This window comes from Trachypithecus francoisi, unplaced genomic scaffold, assembly GCF_009764315.1.
Source record: "Trachypithecus francoisi isolate TF-2019V2 unplaced genomic scaffold, Tfra_2.0 Lachesis_group7, whole genome shotgun sequence".
Lineage (NCBI taxonomy): Eukaryota > Metazoa > Chordata > Mammalia > Primates > Cercopithecidae > Trachypithecus > Trachypithecus francoisi.
The window spans coordinates 100,175,927-100,192,680 of record NW_022681472.1 but is presented as its reverse complement, the minus strand read 5'-3'; the positions used below and the strand labels follow the sequence as shown (position 1 = coordinate 100,192,680).

The 16,754-nt window shown below is 41.2% G+C and overlaps 1 protein-coding gene across 1 annotated transcript in view; it reads left to right on the top strand.

Moving 5' to 3' along the window:
• The window catches only part of LOC117079453 (zinc finger protein 252-like), a 44,620-nt gene extending 28,145 nt beyond the window's left edge, over positions 1–16,475 (top strand). The window contains 2 exon segments of the mRNA XM_033203288.1: positions 13,211–15,437; positions 15,439–16,475. Coding sequence (XP_033059179.1) covers positions 13,211–15,437; positions 15,439–15,490 — 2,279 coding nt within the window. The 3' untranslated portion in view covers positions 15,491–16,475.
• The last annotated feature ends 279 nt before the right edge of the window (positions 16,476–16,754 follow it).

Genomic DNA, 16,754 nt, shown 5'->3' with positions numbered 1-16,754 from the left:
TATAGTTGGATATTGTTTTTTAATCCACTGTGACTCTGCCTTTTTTTCCTTTCTTTTTTTCTTTCTGCCTTTTCTTTGAATTGTTTAGTCACATTTATTGTAGTTCGTTGTGTAGTTGGGTTTACATCTGCCATTGTGCTCTTTGTATTTTGTATATCTTGTGTCTTTTCTGTTCCACCATTCCTCCTTAATTTTTTTCTTTTGCATTGAGTAGATTTTACTTTATTTTTATTTTTAAAGTCAGGTCTTGCCCTGTTTCCTAGGCTCTCTGTAGCCTTGAACTCCTGGGCTGAGGGATCCTTCCTCCTGAGCCTCAGGCCTCAAGTACCTGGGACTACAGGTGTCTGCCACCATGCCTGGCTAAGTGTGTGGGATTTTTTTTGTTCTGTTTTGCTTTTTTTTTTTCCAATTTTATTTTTAGAAACAGGGTCTTGCTTTTATGTTGCCTAGGCTGGTCTCAAACTCCTGGCCTCAAGTGATCTTCCTGACTCAGCCTCGCAAGTGACTGTGATAATAGATGTGAACCACCATGCCCAGCTGCATTGAGTACAATTTTTCTATTATAACATTTTAATTTCTTTACTGATATTTTCACTTTTTGAAAGTTATTCTCTTAATGCTGACTCTAGAGCTTACCACATACATTTCATCAGAATTTACTTCTGATTTATACTAACAAAATTCAATGAGATATAGAATTGTTACTTGTATATAGCTCTATTTAATCTTCCTCCTTTATGTACTGTGTTTTACAATTATATGTTTGTTATAAACCCACAAATACATTTTTATAATTTTTACTTTTTTTTTTTTTTTTTTTTTTTTTTTTTTTTTTAATTTTTTTTTTTTTTAATTTTTTTTTTTAATTTTTACTTTATATAACTTTATGTCAATTGTGGAAACAGAAAAGAAATGAGAAAGTATATATTGGTAAAATTTTTTTTTTTTTTTTTTTTTTTGAGACGGAGTCTCGCGCTGTCACCCAGGCTGGAGTGCTGTGGCTGGATCTCAGCTCACTGCAAGCTCCGCCTCCCGGGTTCATGCCATTCTCCTGCCTCAGCCTCCCGAGTAGCTGGGACTACAGGCGCCACCACCTCGCCCGGCTAGTTTTTTGTAGTTTTTAGTAGAGACGGGGTTTCACCGTGTTAGTCAGAATGGTGTCGATCTCCTGACCTCGTGATCCGCCCGTCTCGGCCTCCCAAAGTGCTGGGATTACAGGCTTGAGCCACCGCGCCCGGCCGGTAAAATTTTTAATGTTTACTTTCTTATTTACCATTTATGGTTTTCTTCATTTGTTCCTGTACATTTAGGTTACCATCTGCTGTCATTTCCTTTGTCCAGTACAACTCTGCTCTCATCCACCTCCTTTGTGCTGTTGTCATATATAATACATGTTTACATCTTAAAGCCTAAACAATATAATTATATAAAATTGATTTATAACATTGCTTTTTAAATTAATTGAGAGATTAAATACATACATTTATACTGTCTTATGTAATTAAAGAATTACCTTTATCTTTGTTCTTTGTGTTTTTGGTGGGTTCTCATTTCTATCTGGGTTTACTTGCTTTCAACCTGAAGAATGTTCTTTGGTATTTTTTATAAGGTGGGTCTAGTAACAATAATTATCTGTTTATATTTATCTGGTAATGCTTGTATTTCATCTTCACTTTTGGAAGATAATTTGCTGGATAGAAACTTCTTCTTTTTTTTTTTTTTTTTTCTTTTTTAGAGACAGTCTCGCTCTGTTGCCCAGGCTGGAGTACAGTGGTGTGATCTCAGCTCACTGCAGCCTCCATCTCCTGGGTTTAAGTGATTCTTCTGCCTCAGCCTCCTGAGTAGCTGGGATTACAGGCACACGCCACCATACCCAGCTTTCTTTTTTTTTTTTCTTAAATAGAGATGGGGTTTCACCATGTTGGCCAGGCTGGTCTCAAACTCCTGACCTCAGGTGATCCATCCACTCGGCCTCTAGAATTGCTGGGATTATAGGCATGAGTCACCACACCAGGCCAAGATAGGAAATTCCTGGTTGAGAGTCTTTTTCTTTCAGAACTTTGAATATGTTATCCACTGTCTTCTGACCTCCATTACTTCTGATGAGAAGTCTACTGTTTATCTTATTGGGGTTCTCTTGTACATGATCAGTTGTTTTTCTCTTGCTTTCAAGATTTTCTCCTTGTCATTTTTTTTTTTTACCATGATGTTTCTGAGTGTTGGTATCTTTGTGTTTATCCTACTTGGAGTTCTTTGGGCCTCTTGGATGTGCAGTTTAATGTTTTCCAGGAAATATCAGAAGTTTTCAGCCATTATTCAAGTATTTCTTAAATGGTGGTAAAACTATATAACACGAGGATCAGTCTACATTCTTAAACATGTTTAAGTGTACAATACAATAGCAAAACGCTGTATAGCAGACCTCTAGAACTTTCTCAAAACCTTGCATGACTGAAACCCTATACCCACTGAATAGCAACTCCCCATTTCTCCCTCTCCCCAACCCCTGGCAACGACCATTGCACTTTTTGTTTCTATGGGTGTGACTGTTTTAGATACCTCATATAAGTGGAACTATGCAGTATTCATCCTTCTATGACTGTCTTTATTTCACTTAGCATAATGTCCTCAAAGTTCATTTATGTAGTTGCATATGAGATTTTTTTCTACAATATCTTATGGCTGAATATTTCATTGTATGGATATACCAGATTTTCTTTGTACCTCCATCTGTTGATGGACATCTAGGTTGTTTCCACCTCTTGGCTATTGTGAGTAATGCTGCAGTGAACATGGGAGCACAAACCTATCTTCAAGATTCTGACATTGGCTAGCTGTGGTGGGTCATGCCTGTAATCCCAACACTTTGGGAGGCCAAGGTGGGTGCACAAGGTCAAGAGATCGAGACCATCCTGGCCAACATGGTGAAACCCTGTCTCTACTAAAAATACAAAAATTAGCTGGGCATGGTGGCATGTGCCTGTAATCCCAGCTACCCAGGAGGCTGAGACAGGAGAATTGCTTGAACCTGGGAGGTGGAGGTTGCAGTGAGCCAGGATCACACCACTGCCCTCTAGCCTGGTGACAGAACAAGACTTCATCTCAAAAGAAAAAAGAAAAAGGATTCTGATATCAATTCTTTTGGATAGTTACCCAAAAGTGGGATTACTGAATCATATGATGGTTCTATTTTTAATTTTTAAAGAAACCTCTATGTTGTTTTGCATGACTGCACCATTTTACATTTCTACCAACACATCATCATCAACACTTGTTATTTTTCAGGCTTTTAAAAAGTAATAGCCATTCTAATGTGTGTAGTGATACCTCTTTGTGGTTTTCATTTGCATTTTCCTGATGATGTTGAGCATCTTTTCATATATTAATACCTGTTGACCATTTATGTGTCATCTTTGAGAAAAAAACTTAGCCCATCTTTTTTTAAATGGGGTCTTGCTCTGTTGCCCAAGCTAGAGTACAGTGGTGCCATCATAGCTCACTGCATTCTTGACCTCCTCTGCACAATAAATATCTTTATTTCTCACAGTTCTTAAGGCTGGAAGTCCAAGATTAGGGTGCAAGCATGATCAGGTTCTAATGACGGCCCCTTCTGAATTGCAACCTCTTGCTATGTCCTCACATGGCAGAGGGAGCAAAGGTCTCTGGGGTCTCTTTTATAAGAGCACTAATCCCAATTATGAGGGACCTGCCTGCATAATCACCTCCCAAAGGTCCCACCTCCCAACACCATCACCTTGTGATTCAACATATGATTTTTGTTGTCTGTTTTGAGAGAATCTCACTGTTGTCCAAGCTAGAGTGCAGTGGCGAGATCATAGCTCACTGAAGCCTCAAACTCCCAAATTCAAGCAATCCTCCTTCCTCAGCCTCCCAGGTAGCTGGGACTACAGGCGTGTGCCACCACACCTGGCCTGGGCCTTGTTTAATGGGAGGTTTTTGATTACTGCTTCAGTCTCCTTGTTTTTTTGTTTTGTTTTGTTGTTGTTGTTGTTGTTTTGTTTGTTTGTTTGTTTTTTGAGACAGAGTCTCACTCTGCCGCCCAGGCTGGAGTGCAGCGGCCGGATCTCAGCTCACTGCAAGCTCTGCCTCCCAGGTTCACGCCATTCTCCTACCTCAGCCTCCCGAGTAGCTGGGACTACAGGCACCCGCCACCTTGCCCGGCTAGTTTTTTGTATTTTTTAGTAGAGACGGGGTTTCACGGTGTTACCCAGGATGGTCTCGATCTCCTGACCTCATGATCCGCCCGTCTCGGCCTCCCAAAGTGCTGGGATTACAGGCTTGAGCCACCGCACCCGGCCCAGTCTCCTTGTTTTAGGTATAGGTCTACTCAGACTTTCTATTTATTCATGAATCAGTCTTGGTAGGTTGTATATTTCTGAGATTTCATCCATTTCTTCTACATTGTGCAATTTGTTGGCATGTAATTGTTCATAGCAGTATCTTACAATCTTTTAATTTCTGTGGCATCAGTTGTAATGTCTCTTTCATTTCTGATTTTGAGTTTTCTCTCTTTTATTCTTAATCTAGCTACAAGTTTATCCATTTTGTTATTTTCAAAAAACCAACTGTTTTGTTGTTTTTTCTATTGTTTTTCTATTCTATTGTTTTCTACAGATTGTATTTATGTCTACTCTAATCTCAATTATTTCCTTCCTTCTCACTTTGGGGTTAGTTTGTTCACCTCTACTTCCTTGAAGTATAAAAGTGGGATTATTTTGGATCTTTTAAAATGGAGGCATTTATTGCTATAAAATTCCCTTTTAGTACTGCCTTTGCTTCATCCCATAAGTTTTGGTATGTTGCATTTTTCACTCGCGTCCCTGTGAAGAGATCACCAAACAAGCATTGTGTGAGCAATAAAGTGGTTTATTTCACCTGGGTGCAGGTGGGCTGAGTCCGAAAAGAAAGGCAGCAAAGGGAGATAGAGGTGGGCTGTTTTATAGGATTTGGGTAGGTAAAGGAAAATTACAGTCATAGGGGGTTGTTTTCTGGTGGCCAGGGGCAGGGATCACAGGGTGCTCAGCGGGGGAGCTTTTGAGCCAGGATGAGCCAGGAGAAGGAATTTCACAAGGTAATGTCATCAGTTAAGGAGGAATGGGCCATCTGGATGTGTACATGCAGGTCACAGGGGATATGATGGCTTAGCTTGGGCTCAGAGGCCTGACAGCATTTCCATGTTTATTTTGAGATACATTCTAAACTCTTTTGATTAGTTCTGTGAACCCAGAAAACCTGAGACAGGTCTCTGGTAATTTAGAAAGTTGATTTTGCCAAGGTTGAGGATGTGCTGTGACACAGCCTGAGGAGTGTTATGCCCAGACCGTTTATTCCCCAAAGAAGACCACCAGAGTCCAGAGTCAAAGCCAAGCGGCAAGGATCTTTACTGCAAGTTCAAACTTGGTCCCTCCGTTCCACAACATACAAGAGGGCCCCGAACAATGCGTGCGCTTGCTTTTTATAGCCTAATGTAAACAGGACTTGTAAAGTTACAGAGGAACAAGGGAATTCTCTAGGTTACAGCATTACAATTGGTTAACATTTTAAGTTTATACATTTAGCAGTTTTCTATTGGTTCCCGCGCTTTCACAAATGGCTGTGTCCTTATCGGGGACTTTCCAGGTGGTGTCCTTCCAAAGTTGAGATATATGGTAGTCTTTGAGTTGAAAGATATATGGTGGGGGGACATATGGTGGGATGTGCTCAGGAAGTTGAGAGACATATGGTGGGATGTGTTTATACGGGGCTCAGGAAGTTGTGAGATATATGGCAAGCACTGGTAATTAGAACAGAAAAAGAACAAGACAGGGACTTTCACAATGCTTGTCTATACAACGTCTGGAATCTATAGATAACATAATCGGTTAGGTCCGGGGTCAATTTTAACTAGGCTCAAGGCGCCGCCCGGGCTGTCTGCCTGTGGATTTCATTTGATCTCTTTCAAGGAGGTCCTGACAACATTTGCCCACGGTGGTCGGGGCACAGCTTGGTTTTATGCATTTTAGGGAAACATGACACATCAATAATATATGTAAGAAGTACATCTGTTCAGCCTGGGAAGGTGGGACAACTTGAAGCAAAGGCAGGAAGACTTGAAGTGGGGAGGGAGCTTCCAGATCACAGATAGGTGAGACATAAATAGTTACTTTCTTTTGAGTTTCTGATTAGCCTTTCCAAAGGAGGCAATCAGATATGCATCTACCTCAATGAGCAGAGGGATAATTTTGAATAGAATGGGAAGCAGGTTTGCCCTAAGCAGTTTCCAGCTTGAGTTTTCCTTAGTGATTTTGGGGGCCCAAGATATTTTCCTTTCGGAGTTCTTTGACCATTGGTGGTTCATATATTTTCTTCTGCACCTTCTCTGTCTCCTCTCCTGATTCCTCTATTGTGTGTGTATAGATGTGCTTAAAGGTATTCCACACTTGCCTGAGGCTCCATTCATTTTTTAAAATTCTTTTTTCTCGCAGTTTATCTTCAAGTTTATTGATTCTTCTGCCCATTCAAATCTATTGTTGGCCCCACCAATTAATTTTTATTTCAGATTATTGTACTTTTCAACTTTAGAATTTCCATTTAGTTGCCTTTGAAATAATTTTTGTCTTTATTGATATTCTGTACTCGATGAGACATTGTCTTCATACCTAATTTTACTTCAGTCAGCATGGTTCATTGAGTTTTTGGAACATATTTATCATAGCTCCTTTGAAATCTGTTAAATCTGACTTCTGGCCTCTCTCACAGGCAGTTTGTGTTCTTGCATTTTTCCTGTGTTATGGGTCACATTTTATTGTTATTTATTTATTTATTTATTTGCGTGTCTCCTGCTTTTTTTGAAAACAGACATTTTAGGTAATACAGGAATTCTGGTTACTGGTTCCCCTCCCCCTTCTCTAGAACTTGTTTTTGTTGTTTGGTAGTTTATGTGTTTTATGACTTAGTGAAACTATTTCAGTGGCATACATTTTCTTCACCATATGGAGCCTAGAGCATAATCAGAGTCATCCTGCAATGATAACCTTTTTGGCACAACTCTCTGTCTCTCTCCCTGATCTCCCTGTGAAGCTATCTACTTCAGATGGTATTACATCGTTCCCATTAGGGTCCACTAATTGCAGGCAGATTGCTCTGGTGTTTTTGACGTGCCCTAGGGCAGTGGTTCCCAACCTTTTTGGCACCTGGGACCAGTTTTATGGAAGTCAGTTTTTCCATGGATTAGGTGAGAAGGGATGGTTCTGGGATGAAACTGTTTCACCTCAGATTATCTAGCAATAGCTTCTCATAAGAAGCACGCAACCTAGATCCCTTGCATCTGCAGTTGACAACAGGGTTCGTGCTCCTATGAGAATCCAGTGCTGTGGCTGATCGGCCAGGATGCAGAGCTCAGGGAGTAATGCTCGTTCACTCACCCACTGCTCACCTCCTGCTGTGCAGCCCTGTTCCTAACAGTCCACAGATCAAAACCCGTCCATGGCTTAGGGGTTAGGGACCCCTACCCGAGAACATGAATTGCTCAGCAGTCTGATCCAATTAAATTTGGGCAGGTGTATTGTTTAAAGTCCATCTTTGAGGTTTATTCTGACTCCAGAAGCTGTCTCTTTCCCTAATTCTCTCTGATAAACCAGCTGACCTGTGGTTTAGTGTCTTATTAATTTAAAGAGCTATTCTTGAGAGTTACCCTAGACTTGAACCTCCCCTATGCTCTGTTTCAAATAAAGTCAGTTCTTTAAGGAAGAGCTTGAGAATTCTCTGATGGACTGCCTCTCCTCGTAGGCAAACTCTCAGAGCCACTTCCTTGGGCAGTGAGTGAGGCAGTAGTCTATGGTCTTCCCATTGTGGAACCTCTGCCTATGAGCAAGCTGGGGCCAGAGCAGTCAGGTCCCAAATAGTCTTGGCCTGCTATGCCTCTGCCCTTGGAGAGAAGCTGAATGGAGGAAGGGAGCCCTTGTCCTGTCAGCCTCATTCACTGGAATTTAGCCTCTTTAACTTGGAGTTGGAGGGGATGAAAACTGCTGGAGGCCTATCCTCCTGGTGAGATATGGTAAGCTTTCATTGGAAACTGAGGGGAGAGGGAGCCCCTTCTTGGCCACATCTGCCTAGAGTGGACCATCTGTTGTACTGAGCTGGGGGTGAGGGAGGGGATGGAGCAGGTTGTGATTCAAATGCCACAAACTCTCCAGGAAGGAGGCTGGTGGGGAGAAGAGAGAGGGAAGTGAGAGAGAGGATGGAGGAGAAGAGGGGGAGAACAAAACGAGGAATTCTATGTACTCTCCCTATTCTTACCAAATTGTAGTCGAATTTCTTGCATAAATATTTCTTCCTCTGCTGTTTTCCCTCAGGGCAATTGCTAGAGACTTTAAATGGTTGTTTGGTTTGTTTTTTTCTTTTTAAATAGTTCTTGCTTTGTTTTGCAAGAAGTGAATCCACTGAATTCCAGTTTATACTGTTATCCTGGAAGTGGAATTTTCAAGCTTTTATTTCTCAATATTTCTGGTGAATGTAGAATTCTAGCATGGCAGTTGTTTTCTTCAAAATTAAAAAATGTCCTTTTTTCTGTTGTTTTCCACCTCTAAAATCACAAAGTCAACTTTCAGTCTTATTGTTACCTTGAAGATAACGTCTTTTTCCTCGTGCTGTTTTTTGATATTTTTTTCCTCAGGTATTCAGTAGTTTTGACTGTGTTATACCCAGGTGTGGTTTTCTTTGTATCTTAGGATTCTCAGAGCTTCTTGAATATGTGGTGATATGGTATGACTCTGTGTTCCTACCCAAATCTCATCTTGAATTGCACTCTCATGATTCCCATGTGTTGTGGGAGGGACTGGGTGGGAGATAATTGAATCATGGAGCGGTTTCTCCCATACTGTTCTTGTGTTAGTGAATACATCTCACAAGATCTGATGGTTTGATAAGGGGAAGCTCATTTCACTTAATTCTCATTCTGTCTCTTGTCTGCTGCAATGTAAGACCTGCCTTTCGCTTTCCGCCATAATTATGAGACCTCCCCAGCCATTTTGCTAAGGCTGTCTCGAACTCCTGGACTCAGGCAATCCACCTGCCTCAGCCTTCCAAACTGCTGGGATTACAGGCTTGAGTCACATGCCTGGCTGATTTGTTTTGTTTTTGTATTTAGAGATGGGGTCTTGCTATGTTGCCCAGGCTGGCCTCTAACTCCTGGTTGCAAGCCATCCTCTTGCATGAGTCTCTCGAGTAGCTGGGGCTATAGATGTGTGCCACTACACCCAGCTCTCATTTTTAGTTTCAATTTTATTTTATTTTCTTCTTTTCTTTCCTTCTTCCTTTTTTTTTTTTTTTTGAGATGGAGTCTCGCTCTGTCGCCCAGGCTGGAGTGCAGTGGCGCGATCTCAGCTCACTGCAAGCTCCACTTCCCAGGTTCATGCCATTCTCCTGCCTCAGCCACCCGAGTAGCTGAGACTAAAGGCGCCCGCCACCATGCCTGGCTAATTTTTTTGTATTTTTTAGTGGAGATGGGGTTTCACCGTGTTAGCCAGGATGGTCTTGATCTCCTGACCTAGTGATCCGCCCACCTCAGCCTCCCAAAGTGCTGTGATCATAGGCGTGAGCCACCGCACCTGCCTTTTTTTTTTTTTTTTTTTTTTTTTGATGGAGAACTCTCACTCTGTCACCCAAGCTGGAGTGCAGTGGCACAATCTTGGCTTACTGCAACCTCCACCTCCCAGATTCAAGCAATTCTCCTGCCTCAGCTTCCCAAGTAAGTGGGATTACTGGTGCCTGCCACCATAGCTTTCATTTTCTGCAGGTGAATCATTTTTAGTTTCCTGATTAGTCACTTTGGCCAGTTTTGTTGTTGTGTTCTCATTCTTTCTTTTATTTGCATTCTTATCTGAAGATTTGTTCCTTCTTCCTTTTTTGGGCTTCATTCCCACTTTTGCAGAAGCAGTTTAGCTAACAACCTCACCAATCTCCTCCTGGGCTCTTCTTCCTTCCCTGCCCTTTCAGCTGAGCTGACCCTCCTCTTGGGCATCTTGGTAGCAGGGAGGGCATGTGGCAGGTGCCTGTGGGATGCAGTTTGCCAAGAGCCCTCCTGAAGCTGGGCTGCCTACTGTTGCTCCATACACTGCCCACGCCACTGGGACCCCTGTGGGTTTGTTTCTATCATGTATTTTCTCTCTTGATCTCTTATTTTTTCTTTTTTTTTCCCCCACATGCTTTCTGTTACTTGAGTGGTGTGTGTGTTGTGTGTTTGAGATGGGATTTCTCTATGCTTACCTGGCTGGTCTGGAATGTCCAGGCTCAAGCAATTCTCCCACCTCAGCCTCCCAAGTCTCTGGGATTAAAGGCATGCACCACTGTTCCAGCTCTGAGTGTTAATTATTATGGATAAAAAGGCATAGAGGCTCTGTATGATATCCTCTTGAGAGGATTAAGTCTCCTTTTGACAGGAAGATAACATGCCATTGGATCACCTTATCAAAGGTTGGTCCTAGGCTTTATTAAGGCTGGTAGAAAAAAAAAGTCCTACTCATTGGTCACCTTTGAGGAAAGCTAGGAAACTGATTCATCACTCTGAAAACTGGTAAATAAAAGAATCGAGCATTCTGCCTTTACTAGATGTATTGTACATCTAGTATTAGGTACAATACTAGAAAGGCAGGATACCCAATTGATGACAAGAAGTTTAACTTCATGGAAATTTTGGCTAAAAAACCAAGGAATGACAGAACTGAAACATCACTATTTCACAATCCCAAATTTGAAAGTGAATCTAGATAATGACCATTAAGTATGTTAGCATCACATGAAAAAATACAACCAGATGTTTTATACCTCTTGATAGAAAAATATACCACTTATGAAGTTTCTTGTTTGTTTGTTTGTTTTTGTCCTAAAAAACCTGAACCTAAGGTATTAACTAAATAATCTAAATACAGAAGTGATTGACGCTACTACCACATCCTTCTCCCTACCCTGCACTAAGAATACCTAACAGCAAGGCATCATATATTTAGGGCAAAACCCAGGAAATTGCCTCAAAAGAAACCAAAGCTGAGCAAAGACAGCTCAGTTTTTAGTATTTAGGGTTGCTGTGAACTTATAATCACCTCACTCAAGTACCTTTCCAGTTAACAAGTACACTCATACACAGAGGTCCCAAGCATCTTTTTATTGTCTCATTTGAAAATACACACAGCCGACCAGGCGTGGTGGCTCACACCTGTACTCCCAGCACTTTGGGAGGCCAAGGTGGGCGAATCACATGTGGTCAGGAGTTCAAGACCAGCCTGACCAACATGGAGAAACCCTGTCTCTACTAAAAATACAAAATAAACCAGGCATGGTGGTGTATGCCTGTAATCCCAGCTACTCGGGAGGCTGAGGCAGGAGGATCACTTGAACCCAGGAGGATCACTTGAACCCAGGAGGCAGAGGTTGTGGTGAGCCAAGATAGTGCCATTGCACTCCAGCCTGGGCAACAAGAGCAAAAAAAACTCCATCTCAGGAAAAAAAGAAAAAGAGAAAGAAAGAAAGAAAATACACACAGCCAACCAAGGATCACCAGATATCTGAGGGAAATGGCTACATGAACTTTAGTGTGAGATGTTGGTTCTTGTCTTACGGATGACTCTGTCTTGTGGTTTCTCACTTTGTTCACATTTATTTTGTCTCCTCCCCAGCAAAATAACACCTAATAGAATCATCTTTTAGACTTTAGTCCTGAGAGTATCTTGAGGACTCAACTCCTCAGATACCTCAGAAATTTTTCTTCCTAAATTCAGGATGTTTATCTTCTAGGACACTGTTTGTAGGTTTTAGAGTAAATTATGAAGTTTGTTTTTCCTTTCATACTCTGAATGGCAAAATCAGTCCCTCTGTAGTACCGTGAGTAGTTCATGGAACTCTATTAAGATTACTTAGCCCTATTTTATTTTACTTTTTTAATTTATTTTATTGTATTTTATTATTTTATTTTTTGAGACAGAGTCTTGCTCTGTCACCCAGGCTAGAGTGCAGTGGCACAATCTTGACTTACTGCAACCTCCACCTCCTGAGTTCACACTATTCTCCTGCCTCAGCCTCCCAAGTAGCTGGGATTAGAAGCACCCACCACCATGCCCAGTTAAATTTTGGATTTTTAGTAGAGATGTGGTTTTGCCATGTTGGCCATGCTGGTCTGGAACTCCTGACCTCAGGTGATCCACCCACCTTGGGCTCCCAAAGTGCTGGGATTACAAGCGTGATCCATTGCACCCAGCCATATTTAGCCCAATTTTAGAGCTCATCCAGTTAGTATTTTTAGCTCAGTCTCCCTATTCAAGCAGTGCAGTCTCAAGGAGCATCCCGTTATAACTAATGATAAACACCATTTGCAAAAGGGAGATTCCATTGTTATTTTGTGGTATCTCAACACAGGGCTGTCCTCTTACTGTTCTGACCTCAGTTATCCTTCCCACAGTCTTTGTATCTATGTGACTTAGTGCTTGTTTTTTTTTGTTTGCTTAGTTGGTTTGTTTTGGATTTTTATTTTTAATAAGCTTGCTTTCATTGGGTCTCAGAATTCAGTTTTATAGTTTTCACAAATTTTTGGACACTTTTGTTCACTGGAAATGTGTGACTTGGAACTGTTGTATATACTTGGCCTGAGTAGGTTGCTGCTTTTCTCTGTTTTTCCTGATTTGCTTCTGTGAAACCAAGTTGTCCAGATCAAATAGTTTTTTTCATCATCTATTGCACTGATGTACACCTCATTCATTATGAGTCATTTATCATTTATTTTCAACAAATATTTGAATATGCTATGTGTAAGCCATAAGAAGATACCTTGTTTACAAAGTATGCAGCAATGACATGAATAGTGGAGGCAACCTCCAATTCCTCCTTCCTGATAACCCTCCTCAAATCCTTTCTCAGATCTTGCCTTTCCTACTCCATATGTTCCTGGTCAGCCTAGTTGCAGATTTAAGCCTTTGACCTTGGGCATATTACCTTCCTTCTTCCTTCCCACACCAGTATTCATTGCTTTACCAGCATGCTTCTCTTTCTCCTCTTCCCAAGGGGGTCATATTTGTTGCTTTTTTTAAATTTGCATTCTGAGTATCAGTATTATCCTACAAGAAGATACTTGTTTGATATAAATATTCCTGCTTATTCTCTAATTCTTCCTCTCATAGTAAAATGCAAGTGTTTCACTTTTTTTTTTTTTTCATTCTTTCAGGCTGTGATTCTATGATTGAAAAAGAGGAATTGATTCCAAAGCAGGAAATTTCTGAAGAATTGGAATCCCAGAGAGCAGAATCAGAAGATCATGTAAGGAATATTTTTAAGGAAACTGAAGAGATGAATAAAACTGAGGGAAAGTTAGAGAATTGCTGGAGAAAATATGTAGTAGAAGGAGTTAAGAACTCCTTCTCCCAGAAGAACAATTTCAGAGCAATTACTATGAGATGTGTGAAAACCCTCTCTAGAGAGAATGGCCACGAGTTCAATGCTGTTGGAGAAAACCGCATTACAGACTCAAATCTTGACAAACATGTTAGAGTGTGTAGAGAGAAGAGTCTTCATCCAAGTGTGCCAAATGTAGAAAACTTGAAACAACATGAGGACCACACTAACCTCCAGAGTTTCCAATTAGGAGAAAGAGCCTGTCAGACAGATGTGTTAGTGAAAGTACCCAGACAGATTTCAGTTCTTAGTGAGAATCAGAGGATGAACAATCCAGACAGACCATTTGAGTGTACTGGGCATGGAAAAACTTTCAATCAGAACACAGCTTTTAACCAGCACCAGAGAATTCATAGTGGAGAGAAGCCCTATGAGTGCAATGAATGTGGAAAAGCTTTTAGTCGGCCCTCTATCCTCAGTAAACATCAGAGAATCCACAATGGTAAGAAACCCTACACATGTGAGGATTGTGGCCAATCTTTCAGTGCTCACTCTTACTTTATTCAGCACTGTAAAATTCACACTGGACAAAAACCCTATGAGTGTATTAAATGTGGGAAAGCTTTTAGTACACATTCATCTTATATTCAACATCTAAAAATTCATACAGGAGAGAAACCTCATGAGTGTAATCAGTGTGGAAAAGCCTTTAGTCATAGCTCTAGTCTAATTCATCATCAGAGAATTCATAGTGGAGAGAAACCTTACAAGTGCAGAGAATGCGGGAAAGCCTTCAACAGACAATCACACCTTATTCAGCATCAGAGAATTCATTCTGGAGAGAAACCTTATGACTGTGAGGAGGGTGGCAAAGCCTTCACTACACGATTATCTCTCATTCAGCATCAGAGAATCCATACAGGAGAAAAGCCTTATGAATGTAGTGAGTGTGGAAAATCCTTTAGCCTGAACCGAACTCTTACTGTCCATCAGAGAATTCACACAGGAGAGAAACCTTATAGGTGTAATGAATGTGGGAAATCCTTTAGTCAACACTCACAAGTTATTCAACATAAGAGAATTCACACTGGAGAGAAACCGTATATCTGCAATGACTGTGGAAAATCATTTGGTGCTCATCTGTCCCTTATCCAGCATCAGATAGTTCACACTGGAGAGAAACCTTATGGTTGTAGTGTGTGTGGGAAAACCTTTAGTCAAAAGGGACATCTTATTCAGCATCAGCGAATTCACACAGGAGAGAAACCCTATGAATGTAGTGAGTGTGGAAAAGCTTTCAGCCAGAGTTTTAATCTTATTCACCATCAAAGAACACACAATGGCGAGAAGCCCTATGAATGTAATGAATGTGATAAAGCCTTCAGTGTGCTTTCTTCCCTTGTTCAGCATCAGAGAATACATAATGGAAAGAAACCCTATGAGTGTCACAAATGTGGGAAGGCCTTTAGCCAGGGGTCACACCTTATTCAACATCAGAGGAGTCATACTGGTGAGAAACCCTATGAGTGTAATGAGTGTGGGAAAACCTTTGGACAGATATCCACCCTAATTAAGCATAAGAGAACACACAATGGAGAGAAGCCCTATGAGTGCAGTGACTGTGGGAAGGCCTTCAGCCAGAGTGCACACCTTATCCGCCATCGGAGAATTCACACTGGAGAGAATCCCTATGAGTGCAGTGACTGTGGGAAGGCCTTCAATATTCGCTCCTCTCTCATTCAGCATCACCGAATTCATACTGGTGAGAAACCTTATGAATGTAGTGAGTGTGGCAAGGCGTTCAGTCAGCATTCACAGTTTACCCAACATCAGAGAATTCACACTGGAGAGAAACCGTATGTATGCACTGAATGTGGAAAATCCTTCCGACAAAGGTCTCACCTTACTCGACATCAGAGAATTCACAGTAGGGAGCAACCTTATACATGTAATCAATGTGGAAAAACCTTCAGTCAGAGAATAACTCTTAGTAGTCATGAGAAAATCCACACAATTCACATTAGAGAGCAAACCTATGAATGTAGTAAGTGTGGGGAACTCTAGTGCACAGTCATCTTTCATTCAACATTGTACGGTTCACAATGGAGAGTAACTGATTTAAGTCTATAAATTCTTCACAGTTATATGAGAGTCATGCTGGTGAGAAATGAGTCACTTTATGGTTTTCCTTTTGGAGATTCAGTTCTTAAGGGATTTCACTCTCCCAGTAAGCTGCTTACTAAAGTCAGGCTGCTGAAGTGTATAGCGACAGTCCCACAATAGCACACCTTGTTTCAGATTCACAGGATGGGCCCCCTTGAGCCCTGTAGATATGTGAAACTTAATTATTTAGATGCATTTCATAGCACCAGACCTTAAGGTACAGTTAGGTATTTCACTTGAGACCTCTTGCTTTTCTTTTTTTTTTTGTATCATTTATTTCAACTTCAGAGAAAGTAGTTGAGATCCTTGCACTTCCAAGTGTGATGGAACCAGGCTGGGGTTTTCTTTGTTTGTTTGGGCCCCTTCGAAATGTTTTTATTTTGTGATAAAGAGTATGGTACCTTAAGCTTCAGAAGTATTATTTTTCAACATCAGATAATTCACAGGGAAGAGAAACATGATTATAAGCAAAAGTTGTTAAGAAATAAAGTGAGTCTTTGTGTAGATTAAAATAGTTGAGACCTTGCTAAAAAGTCAAATAACACTGTACTCCACCTCCAGGTTTCCAAGAGTTAAGATGCTGCCAGCAAGGAGCTTGCAGTCTTGTAGCTGGCCCAATATATCCAACTAATTCAAAATGGGAAATTGTACATTTTACTGTCGAAGACTATGTGCTCCCAAATGAGACGTTCCCGATAAGTCCTGCTCTTGCAAACGAAGCAGGGCATTTCTTCCCTGCAAACAGGGAGGACAAAGGAGCCAGCTGCAAACAGCAGACCCTGGGGGCTGGTTTATGTGTAAACATCTTGAAAATCCAGAAAGTCAGGGAAAGGTCAGAAAAACAACAATGTGTCTTGTGACTTGGCAACATTCCACAAATGACTGTACAAAATAAAGCAGAGCGTGTCATTCGGGGTGGCCGCCATGTTTGTCTCGTCCTGTGTTGTCTTGTGTGTTCATTCCTTTGTTTAGGAAACACGTGGACCCCAATATCTGGTGCAGCGAGCAGGATCCGTGGCTCCATGAGAGCAAGGAACTGGAGGGGGAACACCCTGGGCAGGTAAATAAATGAAGGGGGACCCACAGGAAAATTATGGGGAATTCCACCTCTCTGGCCTCTGAATATTTGCAGTTACTCCAGGGATTGTTGATGTCTATAGGAGTAGAAGTAAAAGAAAAGACTTTGAAGTGATTGTTTGCCCATGTTCAACAAC